Source organism: Thunnus thynnus, chromosome 5, assembly GCF_963924715.1.
Source record: "Thunnus thynnus chromosome 5, fThuThy2.1, whole genome shotgun sequence".
In the NCBI taxonomy this organism is placed as follows: Eukaryota; Metazoa; Chordata; class Actinopteri; order Scombriformes; family Scombridae; genus Thunnus; species Thunnus thynnus.
Genome location: NC_089521.1, coordinates 31,517,150 through 31,533,866, shown reverse-complemented (window position 1 = coordinate 31,533,866; position 16,717 = coordinate 31,517,150). Strand labels below are relative to the sequence as shown.

The window sequence follows — 16,717 nt, the reverse complement described above, 5'->3', positions numbered from 1 at the left end:
TGACAGTTGGCTCACCTTCTTCGCCGAGACTCACACAGGGTCGGACTATTATCGCAATATTTCAGGTTAATGCTACTTGATTACGATACCTTCCCTGTTAGCGCAATTTAGCCAAAGTAGCTAACATTAGCCCAAGTGTGCAGTGCTCGGTGTTCCCAGTAAGCTAGCGTTAGCTTGAGTCCAAGGTAGCGTGGCGTGTTTCCAGAGTGTGAAAGGCAACACCCTGCACTCCTTATTTGGAAGTTCCTGGCTCCAAACGGAAAAGATGGCGCTGACCTTAAACTGAAACTCTGGGCTTCAAACTGGCTCCATTGAAACCAACGGGTGACGTCACACCTGGCTACTTCCATCTTTATATACAGTCTACGGTATTTATGCACATTTGTAATTCACAATCTTTATTTATGTAACTCAGTTGGTGTTATTGTACACTTAATAAACTGTCAAACAGGGTAGAGTCTGAAGAGTCCCAGCAGTGGAGAATCGTGTGAATCTCTCATGTCTGGTGTTGTTGGATTGTTGGTGAGTGGATTGGACCGTTATTAACGAATGAATGTGCTTTGAAAAGTTCTTTATCATTCTATTTTTACTTTGTTGTTAGTTTAGGTCGGACCTCAATTCATTCTGCGGCTAGTTGCTACGGGAGCAGATTCCCACCACAAACAAACAGCTCCAGAATTTGTTTGTGACCCTTGACCGAGACCAGTACCTCTAAATGGTCCAATTCAACTGGACTAAACAATGCAGGTTTGAACAAGACCTCTGTGGCTCAGACTGAGGAGCTAGCTTCAGCGCTAAAATGCTTTCTGAATTTCTAAAGATGCTTCATGTTTTTAGGAATTTAAGACAGACTTCGAGTTTAAGAGCAAATTTAGTGCTAGTTTTAGTTCAGGAAGTTTTGTGAAAAAGGCCTTTGGAATAATATTTCTTTAAAAATGGGGAGCCTGTTTAGTCCTCTTTTACTCACTGTCCATATACCATACTACTATAATACTATAAATCCTGCAGTCCTCTCTTTAAAGGTTCAGTGTGTAAGAATTGTCCACCTGCTCTGAACAAATAGTGAGCAGCATGTAAAAAAAATGATCTCAAAGAGGGAAATCCTTTCTGAGAAGATTTATGACATCTCATAACCAAACCAACCGAACAGAGCCACTTGAAATCAGCATTTGGTGTCCTGGAGCTGTGAGGAAACAGTTAGATCACAAAGTGAAACCCTGATAGTCTGAGAGGACAGCAGCTCTGTGTCATTCTGGTCTTAATCTAAGCTGATTGCTGCCCTGAAGCTGCAGTCAGTGAACGGCCAAGTGGCTCGTTATCCATCTGATTAATTAATCAGCGTGGGCTTCAGAGCGAGGTGTGGCTCGGCTGACGGTGATGAGGATGAAGGGCTGGAGACGGACGGACATCCTCTTCCTGTCAGACCTGTTTGTAATCTCAACACTGACGTCTGTTTCAGCTCTTCATCTCAGACCTGACATGTCCTTCCTGTCCACATCCTGATACACCTCCTCTTCTATCCAGTCCTCGCTGATCCCAACTCTGGAAATTTCCTCTAAACTTTGACAGCTTTGACATCCAGATAAAATGTGTCTTGTAGCTCTGATGGAGACAGTGACCTTGGCTTCCCTCAAGGTCACATTCATCTTTTCCTGTTTGGAGCTCTACAACAGCGACCCTGCAGGTTTTCAAGGAAAGGAAAATGCCTTTTTGTCCTTTTCCTCTTTCTCAAAGACAACAATGTTTGTGCTCTAGTGAGTATTGTCATCATTTATGGCAGATGGCAGAAGAACCGGACATCCACAGACACAAAGAAACATGATCAACCCACTAACTGTGTCAATAATTAGCTGTGGGGTTCCTCAGGGTTCTGTTCCTGGTCCTTTATATTTTCAGTTTTCATGCTAATATGTAACATAAACCATCAGACTCTCCTCCATTAACTCACTATTATTCCATAATATATCATTATTGTCATCAAATCCAGTAAGAAAACCAAAACTAACGATGTGTTAGTCCGTCTCTCACTGTAGATTTTAACAATGCACAGGAGGAAATAGTGCATTTGTTGGGGACCGTTTTCGGCGGCAGATGAATCCACATTTTGTGTTCTAGTGAGTATTTCTGGGATTTCTGTTTGTGGGATTGAGTCAGAATAAACTACAGTGTGTGTGTGTTCATGGTAATGAAGGAACATTCAGTTCAGTTCAGTTTTATTTATATAGCACCAAATCACAACAGAAGTTCTCTCAGGACACTTTTCACATAGAGCAGGTCTAGACTGTACTCCTTATTTTATAGAGACCCAACGTTCCCCCGTGATCGGCACTTGGTGACAGCGGCAAGGAAAAACTCCCCTTTTAACAGGAAGAAACCACGAGCAGAATCAGGCTCTAACATGTCACACAGCAACAGTTTGGCTTGTTGACGTGTTTTTAATAGTTTTTGAACAACAACAGAGCTCCACGGACCAGAAGAATGAGATACATCACAGACAATCCTTGTTAGTAGATCAGTTCAGTGACTTGCCGGTTCAAACTTCTTACCCAGAGATGTTCTGACCTTTACTCTTTCTGTCAGTCTGAGGCTCAGGTTGGTGCTGTGTGCAGGTTTAATGTGTCTACTGTTTACTTGCTGTGTGGGTGTGTTGCACAGGAAGCCAACGTCTCCTTGACAGATGCCACAATTACACAACACACATCTGCTTTTAGATAATGAGCTTAAATCACTCTTTGGTTTCTAGAGCTCACTCACTCGCTCGCTCGCTCTCTGCATCACAACAACAACAACAGTTATTCGGTTTCCCCGGGCAACCAGATCGGTGTGTTGGCGGACAAACTACAGATCTGATCAGACTGTCAGAATGAAATTATTCTGCATGCTGATGCTTCAGTTTGCCAATGTTAGTTAACATATTGTGATGTAATACTAGAGAGAAAATGTCATGTGCCTGAGTAAAATATTTGACTTTATTAATCAGTATTATATCATGCTGATCACTTTTTTTATATTAGTTCAACAAGAACATTTAAAACATAAGATAATTGTACATTAATTGAAATAAACAAAACAGTTACATAAGACACAACTGAAAATGAAATAAAGTAAGATTAAGATTAACAAAACAAACACAATGAGCAGTTTATGTGCAAGTCGGGTTTGAGTATAATTTACTAAATATAAACAAAGAAATAGTAAGAATAGGCCCTGATGAAATTAAAGAAAGAACAGAAGAAAACCAACCAAAATAAAAAATAAATAATAAATATAATAAATAATTTCTTTGGCAGTTAAAAGCTGATATATTTTCCCCGCCTGTCATCCTGAAGAAGACCGCGTGCAGAAACATTGATCTGTTACATAAATTAATCAGAGTTATGAGTGTGTGACTATATATTTTAGTATCAGCCGGGACGATGAGGATGATGTCTTTTTAAGTGATGAATGTATGAATTCATGTATTCACTGTGTGCGTCTTTGTTTGTGTTTCAGAATCAGCTGCTGACTCGAGGTCTGTCTGAAGTCCTGGAGCAGATCCTCCTCCACTCTGGTGAGACTGGTTAGTGGTTTCTGACTCTGAACTGTTCACTGGAGGTTTGATTTCTGTTTGCTACAAGTTACCATCTGATGAGAGGAAGAAGAAAAACCAGCCTCAAGTAGAGCTTTAATGTCCCAGAATGGAAATGTAGTTAATCTTTAGTTCAGCATAAACAAATCCAACTATTTCAACTCATGTTTTAAAAGGAACCCTAAAGCTTTGTGTCTGTGATAGTTCATCAGATCAGAGTATTTACAGTTGAAACAATCACATCTAAGAAGGTTTTAAAGATTTAATGTTTTGATTCAGATGAATCTGTCTTTTCCTAAAACAGTTGTGATTTTGCAGCGAGGTTCAAAAGACGTTAACGTGACATGAATTTGTGTTTTGCGTTAAATTCTTGTTATAGACGATACAGAAATTATATGAATTATTAACTGCAAGCAGTTATCAGTTTTTACTATTGATCTATGATGTTTTGTTTACCTGTAACTCAAAACCAATTTATTTATTCTAAATATATAATTAACTTCGATTCGTCTGTAATTTTTCGCGTTTTCATAAAATAAACTCACATTTGCATATTTGAAAAGTAATAACACTCTTTGTACATATCTCAGCTTTTGTGCTCATATGACTCATATATTTATATATTGTCATATTATGCAAATTTTATTTTTATTTTTTGGTTTCATACTGACTTTTCTTATTGATAACTGATAACTAAATACTGACATAAAACTGTATTATAATTTTTTTTTAAAAAACCTGTTAAACATCCAAACAACAATGTAAAAGTACTTCTACACACAGTAAAGGGCACTGAGTTCATATGCTCATGCTGGTCACCAGACTGGTGACACACTGCTGTGGGATGGCATCCCATTCTTCCACCAGCATTTGGCGGTTTGTGGGGTTCATCAGAGACTACCTCCAGACTTTGGAAGTGGAGAGGATGGAACGGCCTGCCAGCAGTCCTGACCTCAACCCCATTGAACACTTGTGGGATCAGCTTGGGCATGCTGTTCGTGCCAGAGTGACCAACACAACCACGTTGGCTGACTTGCGACAAATTCTGGTTGAAGAATGGGATGCCATCCCACAGCAGTGTGTGACCAGACTGGTGACCAGCATGAGGAGGAGGTGCCGGGCTGTTGTGGCTGTGTATGGTTCTTCCACACGCTACTGAGCCTCCTGTTTGTTAAATGAATACATTTGTAAATTGCCAATATGTCTTGTTTCTTCAAACTTCAATCATCCAATCCACCAAACACCAAACAAGAGTCAACGGCAGAATAAGCTGTTTGGCATTGGCAGAGAAGATTTGGCAAATTTTTCATGGGCGCAACCCACATACATGCATGTTCCTTACAAATGTGGCACCATTTAAAAGGGAAATAAACAGGCTTTCCAACGGTATAAGATTTATTGCCAAGAAGCATTGTTACAATAAGGAAATAATCTACCAAACACAAATTTCCTGACTTTTTGTGCTAAGTTTAGTTGCAGATTAATTATGTGTTTCGACTAATCGCTGCATTTCTAGTTGCTTGTTATAAAACCATGTAATCGCTGTAAATATCAGCTGTTTTTCTTTAAGTGTTCCTATTTAAAGCCGCTGTGAGCCAGAGATCAATAAGACTCATTCTAATGTAATAAGACCCCCCCTTGTTACATCACTTCCCATCAAGTTTACAGACAGCAGAACAACACAAACTAATTTCCTCCTCCGTGTTGCTGTGGTGTTAATGCTTCTCCATGGTAACCACCTGTCCTGTCATGTCATGTACTGTAGGTGAGAAGCAGCTCGCCGCCCTCGCCGACATGTGGGACAGATTCTTCACAGAGACCCTCCCCACTCTGCAGGCCATCTTCTACCCCGTCCAGGTGACTTAAACACACACAAACACAAACACACACACTGTTTCCAGTCTTTATGCTAAGCTAAGCTAACGGCTGCTAGCTGTAGCTTCATATTTAGCTTGTTATCAATCTGAACAACCAAATATCTCACGTTTCACAAGATACTTCATTCAAATACTGGAGGTTCTGATGCAGAACTACTGAAATATGGATGTGATCTGCATTATTGTTTCATAATAACAACTAATTGCAAATAACCTCTAAAAAAATGAGCGAGATTAGACTGAAGAGGGCTTCACTGCTAAAATCGTTGATTATACGACTCCTCAAGGCTCCATTAATCAAGGCCACTTGACTTAATTAACATATTTTTAAGAGGTTTGTCTCCTTAACAGAGTGGATAAACAACACTGATTGACCTTTTTGGTTTAAATAAGACCATGTTAAAGTCTGGGGCTGACATTCAGGGGAAAAAACTTTTTTTTTTTTTTTAATTAAAGTTTTTAGCACTTTATTGGAATGAAAACTATGTTTAATTGCACACAAGTATCATGACAAATATCATGAAGTTGAATTTGTTACTCAGGGTTTAAAGAAAATTTAATTAAAAAAGAAGATTCCCAAAGATTAAAATGATTTTAAGTTTTGAAATGTACTAATATATTGTGTTTAAATGTATTTAAAGCTGAAACAACAAGTTTAAAAAAAAAAAAAAAAAAAAAGTTTTTTATTAATAATGCATCATTATTGTATCCATCAGTATTTTGATGTATGTGAAACAAACTGCTGTCGTCTGTTTATCAGAAGGATATATAATAACTTTATATTTACTGTATAAAGCTGGACAATAATTAAATAATTATTTATTATTCCTCAATGTAAACATACTGTGGAAAAATGTTGTATCGATATATTGTGGTTCACAGTTCTCGTGTTTAAAGTACTTTAGTTAAAGTTGACCATAATCACCGATTAAGATCCGAAAAACTTAATTTTGTTTCGAGTTTTTACTCTGATTTAATAAATGTTATGACCGACCACTTTAAACAAAACAGCAATTCAGTGAAACATCACAAGTTCAGTCATCTTTGCTGTAATTTGACCCTGTGAAAAGTTACAGATTACAGCTTCAGAGTCACTATTTGTCTTCGTGTGTGTAAGTGTGTGTGTATAAGTGTGTGTTTGTGTTTCCTCGAGTGACTAACGTTGCTGATTCAAATCCTTTAAGTCATGTGGGATCATTTGAGTGGAGAGGTCAGTGGATTACCCTACTGAGATGCATCTTACAGTTCATTGACATTATAGTCTGCCTGTCTGTCTGTCTGGTGTGTGTGTGTGTGTGTGTGTCTGTGTGTGTGTGTGTGTGTGTTTAGGGTCAGGAGCTGACGGTGAGACAGATGGCTTTGCTGGCCTTCAGAGACCTGGTGCTGCTGAAGCTCCACCTTGAGGAAGCTCTGTTAACTGCAGCCTCCGTCCCCCCGCCTGTCACACAGATGCTGCTGGTCCTGCAGGTAACAATCAGACTGATGTCAACAAATCCCATAAAAATACTAAAACAAACATGTTAGTTCCTCCTTCCCTGCTCTGTCTGTGGCTCCATTTCAAGCCCACTGGTTCCTACTGAACATATAAATCTTTACAAATGTAGAGTTTCATGTTTAACATCATTGTAGGAAATGTTGCATTCGTTGGGGACTATTTTCAGCAACGGTGAGTATTTCCAACAGCAGGACGGTGTGTGTGTTCATGGTAATGAAGGGAACATGTCACCCAGTGCAGTGATGTGGCTCCCTGATGAGTTTTTAATAGTTTTTAGACAATAATGGAGGAATAAAACCTACAGTGTCACAGATAATACTGAGAGTTGTTGACAAGAAGACAGTATCACCAGATTTATCTTTCAACCTAAATTAAATTCTAACCTGTCGGGCTACTATCTATCTATCTATCGATTATCTTCATTGTTGTTTAATCTGCCGATTATTGTCTCCATTAATCGTTGAGTCTGTTCCTCAGAGGGCACAGTGATGTCTTCACTTTACTTTTTATTCTGACTAACAGTCTAAAACAGATTTACTAACCTGAACCTGCAACTGAGTCTGTAGCACTGAGATAAAACATCACCATGATATTTGTTTTCATCTGCTCTCTGTCTCTTTTTTTTTTTTTAGGGTATCCATGACTCCGGTGGTCCCAGTTTGGAGTATTACCAGTTGGAGCGTCTGGTGCAGATTGTTGTGTCTCCGTATGTCAACAACGTTCTGCACAACAGAAACCAGCTGCTGTTAGGTCAGTACTGATGACGCTGTTGTTAGTGCAGGTAATAATCATTCATACTTGTGATAAGAATGACTAAAAATTAAATAATACACAATTTAGAAAGAATGGAACAAAGAAAAATAATAATAATAACAACGATGGGAATTAAAAAAAAAAACAACATAAAAATGAATTTTAACACGACATGTCAGCAACTGGATTATATTTTTCTTTTTTAACAACATTTATCAGGATTTTTACTGAACTATACATCATTTTTTCATAATAACAATAATAATAATAATAAATGTATTGTTTAAAATACAGCACATCAAAACTGGAGGTTACTGAGTGTTTTACAAGAACAAAATGAAAGAAAAACATGTGAAAGAAAAACATGCAACATATGTGTTGCACGGAGCCCCTAAAGTCCCAAAAGGTGGTATTTTTTTATTTTGTGTGCACAATATAATATATTATCTTGTGCATACAAGTTAATTATCTTGTGGGAACAGGTTAATATCTGTACAGTAAAAGCATGATTGGCCTTTGCTTTGAAGACCACGGGGGGTAAGCTGCATTTATAGCTTTTAATAGTTTGCTGATTTCTCAAGTATGTTAGAAACATGGCGGCGTTCATTGCTTTATTTGAACAGTCAATTTGCTGTGTTTTTTACGGAGCCTCTAAAGTCCCAAAAGGTGTTTTTTTTTTTAAAGTTAATATCATGTGGGAACAAGTTATTATCTTGTGCTCACAAGATTAAAAAAAAAAACAACCAAAGCACCTATTGGGACTTTAGAGGCTCCGTAAAAACAACCTGCATACACACATAAATACACACATGCAGACCAATTTACCCAAAATACATTTTCAGAAACATCATAAAAGGAAAGAGATTTTAACATTCCTCTCATGAGGAACACATGAACAACTCATTAAACCACATTAATACAGACTTGGGGGGGATTACTGTCTCTCCAAATTCCAAATTTCACAGTAATCCATCCAAATGTTGTCGAGACGTTTCTATAAAGAACTGAAAAGTCGACCTCATGGTAGAGGAAAATCAAATCCCTCTAATAGATGAAATATTTCAATCAGGACCAAAGTGGTGCCTTCCTGTCTCCGTACCATCACTCATGAACTTATAAATGTCACGACAAGGTGTCCTGATAGTTCAGGGGTCATCAGCACCGAACATGAACCACAACGTCTCCGGTTCGAGTCCAGCGGAGGACATTTGTTTCATATCATTCCCCGTCTCTCTCTCCCCCTGCGTTCCTCTCATCTCTCTGCTGTCAGCTCTATAATAAAGACACAAAACTTCCCCCAAAAAAATATATAAAATATACTTTTTTTAACTAAATGAAGTGGCTTTTGGCAGCTGATTCTCAAACATCAAATGTCGGAGCTTTCTTGAACACACCACACACAGAGTCCCTGCTCACAGCTCCACTAGCGTGTCATAATGAAACATGACTTCTGCATGTTCAGCAGTGATGTAAAGTACATGTGATTTGTATGAATGAGTTTAAAGATGCACAAGCAGCAGTTTGGTGTTTAACAGGTGAAATCTGGTGAAAGAAAAACACAGAGACAAATCATTTCGCTCATATCAGGTGCATGAACTCATCATATGAAAGTATTTGAAGTTGACAGCAGCTGGTCAGAGGTCAGTGGTCGGGGAGCGTGGCCCTGTAGTAATATGCTGTTTAAATCCTCTCAGCGGGGACGTGAGCCTGTTAAGCTGCCGCTGCTGTGGTTTTATTCCAGCAGGTCGAGTTCCTCGGTCATGAACCAGCTAACAAACACAGTCTGTTACTAGTCTGGAAACTCAGACGCACCTGTCACAACAACACACCTGCTGAGCTGAGGGTCAACGTAGTACAGGACAGAGCTGCCGCTACTGCTCGAGGAGAGAAAAGGGTTTAAAAGTCACATATGAATCTGCTATTAGTCAGGATGAGAAATAACATTTTGAAAACAATGCTGGTTCCTGATTGGTCGTCAGTAGCAGCTCCTCTAATTCAAATGAGATAACTTGGTTTAGTTTTAAGAGTTTTAACTGTGTCAAACTGGTCTGATTGGAACGATTTGGGTTATTTTAATTATTTTTTTAATTAACTGATCAATTGTTTGGTCTATAAAGTGTCAGATGATAATTTCCTAAAGCCTGATTACAGATCACTTAGTCATCAAATATAAAGATATTCAGTTTACTGTCACATACGAGGGAACGAACGACAAGAACTGAGAAGCTGGAACCAGGTGATATTTGGCCTTTTTGCTTAAAAAAATCATAAAAAGGATAATTTGATTATCAGAATAGTTGCAGGTAATTTTTCTGTTTCAGGTCTAATCAGGATCGAGTCCATCTGAACCTGCTTTTAGAATATAGAGCTTTGAAAATGCAGCAACTTTTAATTCAACACTGTTTCTTTTAAATATGTTATCATATATTTATGAAAAGAAAAATGTTAAGATTTATATAATAGACAGAAATCACTTAAATGTATTTCTAGAAGTGAAGTATGTTTAATTTATTTATTGTTAAAACTTGTTTCTTGACAGTAAAACTCACCTGTTATCACTTAAAATGTAAATTCTTAAGTGGAAAAGTAAAGTTAAACCACCAAACATCACTGCTGAGTAAAAATGTCTCCTCCAACAACTGAATGATTTAATTGTCTTGATTTGAATTTAAAAAACTACACAAAAAACATCATCAAGGTCTTGATCAAAAACTGCTTTTCAGTCATTTTCCTTTATTTTCTTTTTTGACGCCAGTGCTGTTGACCTTTAGCGGTGTGGCTAACTGATGCTAACAGAAATCCGCTGCTGCTGCCGTTTTACAAACTGAAACCTTTTATCCCTCCGGCCTCAGTCAGTGAACCGCAGCGGCTTTTCCTTCAGGACGGGGAATGTGTAATTCCTTCAGCCAGACTCCACAAACAACCAGCAACCCTTTCGTCAGCCTCAGGAGGATCAGAGCATTAAACTCAACACATCACGGCGGCTGGCAAAGCCTGATTTGATTATAGTCTTAATCCCTGCTGTGACTTGCAGGAGGCCACTTGAGGAGCTCAGCAGTACTGTACTGTTATATAATAATATGGATGTAGAGGAAGGCTGCTGATGTACTCATAAAACCATAGTTACGTAACTTTTTATGAACTTTTCCCCAAAATTCAACCTGACATATTTGGTATCCGTGGAAACATTCACATCTTTGAGTTTAAAATAATGTTGCATTTATAGACACACGAGTTAAACAGAGACGTGTTTCCTGTCTTTCTTTGTATACAGAGGCCCGTCATTTCCGGCCGTCGGGGTTGTTGCTAGGCGACAAGTCCCAGCCGGAGATCACCATCACCCAGCATCACAACTCCTCCGACTCGTCGTCTCTGGCTCCGCTGGTGGAGCAGGAGGGCGAGGCCTACCTTGAGAAGTGCGGCGGCGTGCGGCGCCACACGGTAGCCAACGCTCACTCTGACGTCCAGCTGCTGTCGGCGTCCAGCAGGATGCATGCCGGGACGGAGAAGGACAACGGGGTGGGAGGGTGCGAGGGAAGCGTGGAGTTTTTGGTCGGGGACGAGCCGATCAGTCCCAGAGCTTTTTCCAGCCAACCGGACATGATGGAGTCTCCGAGGAGAGGAGTCATCTGCCTTCCTCGCAGCTAGCCGGCGTGGCTCAGGAGACAGCGGGCAAATGAGACGATACAGGACGGAAAACTACAGGACGGGATAACAGGAAACAGGACGGGGACAGGAAGACGATAAACTGGATAAGAAGAGGGGAAATGAAACCGTGACACAAGAGAGGAAGCAATAAAATAGGAAATTAAAGAACAGGAAATACGAAAGAGGAAAATCATGTAGAAAGTCAGCAGGAAAAGAGACAAAACAGAACAAAAAAATGAGGAAACAACCAGACGGCACCAGAGAGGAAAACTGGAAAACAGCAGAACAAACAGAAAACAACAAGACAGAAGAAGAATCCAAATGTCTTCAGAAGTTATTTATGCTCCAAACTGTGGATTTTGTTCTTCAACACTTAGATTGAAATCGCTTTAGGAAGGGAATTATTTGCCGCCAGTATGGACGGCGACCAGTAACACATTTAATAATATACATACGGGCATGTCAGTGTTGTTTTAAGGTACACTTGAAAAAAACTGTAAACCTTCCCTGTAAGTCTGCGGAAGTGTGAGGAAGTGAAAGGACAGGAAACAGGACAGTGGAGGTGTTCGCACTAATCTCATCCGTCCCAGAGCTCCCAGCAGGATGAGACCTCTGGACCTTTTACTGGGGAGATGATCTGAACAGCAGCCAGTGACTCTGCTGTTTATTAAAGTTCTGATCCAGAATCAGACTCGGCGTCTTCAGGTTTGTATAAACCCTGTGGACGGAAGCGGACTGCAGGTCCTGGTTCTGATCAGACCTGTTTTTAGTTGATGTAAATATGTTGTTACTGAATAATAAAGATGATGAATTAAACTAATTAATGCACAAACTTTAAATGTTAATCTGTGTTTTGTTTTTTTTGCCTTCGCTTTCCACCTGAACAAGGACTTTAGATGTTGACATACTGATTGTTCTGCTTATTGTATCTTAGTACATTATTATCTCCCAGCATCTCAAACCGACGAGGAGACACGAGACTCCAGAAGGTCACTGTGCTCGGCTGCCGTCAGCTAAAAAGGGGACATATCCTCCTTTTTATGACTTTCTGTTATTTATTTATTTATACTGTTATGATGTCAGATGTTAAACATGGTTAAAGTCCCAAAACGTGAGGTGAACGTATGAAAAAATGCTTCCTGTGAGACAAAGCCCAGGTTTCAGCTGCTCCTATGCTTCGTGTACAATGTTTTTTTTTTTTTTTTACTGTCCCGACGAGATGACATCAGATCATCGCGCATGTCCACAAACGTCCATCCGTTCTGTAATCTTTGTTTCTGAGGTCGTTCACGTCGTCCAATCGCGTATTTCAGATCTGATTCAGGCTCCGACATGTAGGTATGTATTTGAGAAGTTTCCATTTAGAGTAAATAACGAGATAATGAAGTGAAATCCTGCTACTATTGTTAGTTTATGTAGCCTCTGGAGCCCGAGGAGGATTCCTGTGTCCCTAATTGCACCCGCTGCTGATGTCACTGTGTACTGGAGTACACTTGTACATCACTGCAGCAAGGTGGGAAGTTAAATCCCTCGAGGTCAGAAGAAAAGATTTTTATCTGCTTTCAAGCTGCTCTTTAAAGTCGACGATTGAGTCTTTTACCTGCTCAGTCGGGAGATTTAACAGCCTAACTGCTCTACTTCCAGCCTGACCTCTGACCTCTGACCCAGACTGTCACTTAATCCTCACATCTAATTCCTCCCCGTCTTCCTTCCTTGTCCTTCAGCTACATAGTAATGATCTTCGGGGCAGTTTATCTGTTATATGTGTGGAAATACTCAAGTTCAGTATCTTTATACTGCAGCCAAACACTCGTAGTTCTGCACTTTATAACAAAAACAATCTGTTCACTCTGTAGTCCTCTTTAAACTACTAGATTTGTACTAATTACTGCAAAGCAAAACAACAATCTTAATTGTACTTATGCCTCAAAACTTGCTCTAAAATGATAAATTGTAAAATAAAGTTTCAGTTGACCTCATGTTTGCGTAACATGCAGACACAACTGAGATCTAAAACAGCTGCTGTAGCGCCCTCATGTGGTGTTTCAGGAGTGACTCAGGGCTTTATTTACTGCAGTGTACAGTATAATCTTTTACTGCTTTCTATAACTCTGCAGAGACACTTCTCAGGTCCACAGCAGGAAAGGATCTGGTTTCTAGATCAACAACAAGCAGTAAGAAGGTCAGTCCTACAGACACGTCACAGTTTGAGGTAAAAACAAAGTGTAAGAAGGAGAAGAGATTAACTGTGACCTTGAGGATGATGTCATTCACTGTTTGCTGCAGAAAGTAATGAAACCTGGAGGGAAACAATGACTGTAGCAGAGAATATAGAGGACCTGACCTGCAGCTTCCTGTTCATGGTGAAGAGGTGAACTACTTCTGTGGGTGAGTGTTTCATACTTACATCTTCTGACTCATTGATCTGGTGATATTATATATTTTTCTTCATGTAATTGATCTACAAACAAGTATTGTGTGTGTATCCAAGCCTGATTTATCTTATTATAGGATAAGACATTAAAAACACAGAGTCCTGCTGCCTGAAATACTCACTAGAGCACCAAATGTAGATTCATCTGCTGCTGAAAATAGTCCCCAACAACAGCAGCACTATTTCTTCCTGTTTGTTAAAAACCACAGTGACCAGCTGTTTTTGGAAATTACTGAGCCATTTTTAAACATGAAAAAAAATATGTTTGTTATTGTGCTTTTAAAGATTTACATCTGAGAGTCACAGAGAAGGGAAAGTACTGAGAGACACACACATTGTCGGTTTCTGTGTCTTTATGGAAAATATAGAAAAACACCAGACGGATCCTTTAAGGTTTTGATGCTGCTGAAGGAGAAAACCTTATTCATCATAATCTGATATAATTAAAGACCAGTCAGGAGCAGAAAGTGTGTTTTTATTAGTGAGATTTACAGCCAAAACTACAATATGAGTTAAAGAGAAACTCCAGTTCGTTTTGCAACAAACATCAGATACATCCATACACACAACGTCATGTCTTTACTCGTCCATCACGAAACACCGCGGCCCATATTTATCAAACATGTCAACATTAATAAAGCTCTAAAGAGTCACACGAGGAGTAAAAAAACAACGTGGCAGAGTTTGAGCAATAAGACACATTCATTAAGTTACTTATTATGTAAAAGTCACTTTTAAAAGAAACTCTCAAGTGTTCACATGACAGAATAACCGATCAGAGATATAGATCGACTTTACATCTGCTATTGTTCATTCTTTAAAATAAATAAACACACCTTACATTTTATTCTGCAACAACATATATAATTTTATTTATGTGAAATCTTTAAATCTGCAGGAATAATGAACATGTGAACTGAACAACAATCTAATATATTTATAATGTTTTTATAATACAGTATAAATGTGGATGAAATAACAGGAAATGTTATAAAACTGAAACTAAATTGTTTGGTAGACGAGGAACGTCAGACAAGTGCAGATCAATGAAGATGATTAGAAAGCTGATTTATTCTTGTTTGTTTGATAAATTCAAAAAAAGAAAAGGTGCCGTAACTGTCTTATCTAATACAAATAATAGACTGAAACGACTCTATTCTAGTATTTTAAGTCAAAAGATGTTTGATAAATAGTTTTTATTGGTAAGTTTTTGAGTGAAAGTGATTTTTACGTTTATCTTTCACTGTTTGATAAATACGGGCCTTAAACTTTACTTCCACATAACAGCAAAACTCTTCTTTACTTCAGTCACATCACTCTGTTTTCAGACTTTTCATATTTCTCTTTAATATTTCTCTCTCTATATATTATCTCTGGTCTTTGAACTAACAGGCACAAAGTTCAAAGTGCAACCTTGGAACTGTCTCATCTGCTGATCTTTAACTAGATTCACCTCATATAAACATAAAAACTCACAGATTTGGCACTGAAAATGTAAAAACAAATGAATCTCATTAATCAGGTTCACATTGAGGGGAAGTGATAGATTTATTCTCTGAGGGTAGAATTTCTACTTCACAGAGAAATGGCTTGAATTATACATACATCTTATTTAAAAAAAAAAACAATATCTGAGGCTACATCGTAAGTTTAAGGCAACAATTGATTTAAATCAGCCTTCATTGACTATTTTTCGTGTAGTCACAGATATTCTGTATGTCCCCAAGAAGCCTGTGATCCTAAACAGAGTCTTGTTCAAACAAGTTATCTCGTTTGCATAAGATAAGGATCTTGTTCGAGCAAGTCGTTAACTTGTTCACACATTTTTTTTTTACATTTTTGTCATTTTGGCAAAACGCGAGGCGACACGATCAAGCGTTAAGAGGACAGTGACTCAGAAAGAGCCGTTGTACAAATTCACACGTCACGCAGGATAAAGATGTTGTTCACACGAGTTACTATCTTGTGCAAAGAGTGTCACACACACACACACACGTCACTATTTTCAGTCTTCTTCACAGGAAAAGTCTACATCTCAGTTATGTTACAGCATGCTGTCGTTTCTTCAGCCGTCTGACCTCTACGTGACCTCTACATGTCCGCTAATAAACCTCTTCAGGCCTCAGAGGTCGTAGGCCAGTCTACGGTCTGTGTTGACTATTGTGGCGTCTCTATGGTGACCAGGTCACGGCGGGGTCAGAGTTCAGCTGCTGACGGCTGCTACAGTCGGTCGTCTCTTCGCCTCCTCAGAGGTGTCTCCTCTCGTCGCCGCCGCCGCCGCCATCCTCCTAATGGGAAGTCTATGTAAGTGCAGATTTCTTCTTTACTCCCTCATTGGCTTCAGCGTCAGGTACCTGTCTTCTGATTGGCCAGCCAGCAGGGCACCTCTCCACACCTGGAAAAGGAACAAAGAATCACATCTGATCTTTTATTTGATGCACTGGCAGCTCAGTTAAACTTCCTGTTGGCGCGACCGATAGATTCAGCGTTTTCTGAGGTTATTTCATAATAAATCTGTCTTTTAAAGGGATAACGAAGAGGACAAAAAGATTAGCATGAAGACTGGAAGCAGCTAACGTGGCGCTGGCTGGTTTTTGTACAGATTAAACTAATTAAAACATGTTCATATGAGCTTTACAGATGATAGTTGGTGCATTTTTGAACTGAGCCAAGCTAACTGTTTCCCCCTACTTACAGTCTTCATGCTAAGCTAGGCTAACCGCGTCCTGACCCCAGCTCTGTACTGAACACAGACATGAGATTGATATTGATCTTCTTGCTGTTGAATTATTCTTTTGAGTTTAAGTTAGTGACCAAATAATATGATAACGATGTCCACAGGGTCCAGCTGCGCGTCTCTTCTTCTGCAGACACATTTATAATGTCATTCAGGGTCGTTCTGCTAACATTTTTCTTGTTTTACAGCATATTGAACACATGTG

General features: G+C 39.1%; 2 protein-coding genes across 6 annotated transcripts in view; one reads left to right on the top strand and one right to left on the bottom strand.

The window, feature by feature from the left end:
- prr5l (proline rich 5 like) overlaps positions 1-12,180 on the top strand; it is a 29,823-nt gene extending 17,643 nt beyond the window's left edge. For 2 of the 3 annotated variants that reach the window (XM_067590717.1, XM_067590716.1), the window contains exons 5-9: positions 3,493-3,559; positions 5,334-5,425; positions 6,775-6,912; positions 7,573-7,690; positions 10,968-12,180. In XM_067590717.1, the coding sequence (XP_067446818.1) occupies positions 3,493-3,559; positions 5,334-5,425; positions 6,775-6,912; positions 7,573-7,690; positions 10,968-11,341 (789 nt within the window). In that variant the 3' untranslated portion in view covers positions 11,342-12,180. The remainder of the gene's footprint in view (positions 1-3,492; positions 3,560-5,333; positions 5,426-6,774; positions 6,913-7,572; positions 7,691-10,967) is intronic. The other variant, XM_067590718.1, reaches the window with a different exon arrangement.
- A 2,049-nt stretch (positions 12,181-14,229) lies between these two features.
- The window catches only part of LOC137183565 (GRAM domain-containing protein 2A), a 35,045-nt gene continuing 32,557 nt past the window's right edge, over positions 14,230-16,717 (bottom strand). For 2 of the 3 annotated variants that reach the window (XM_067590714.1, XM_067590715.1), the window contains exon 12: positions 14,230-16,170. In XM_067590714.1, coding sequence (XP_067446815.1) covers positions 16,122-16,170 — 49 coding nt within the window. In that variant the 3' untranslated portion in view covers positions 14,230-16,121. The remainder of the gene's footprint in view (positions 16,171-16,717) is intronic. The other variant, XR_010928498.1, reaches the window with a different exon arrangement.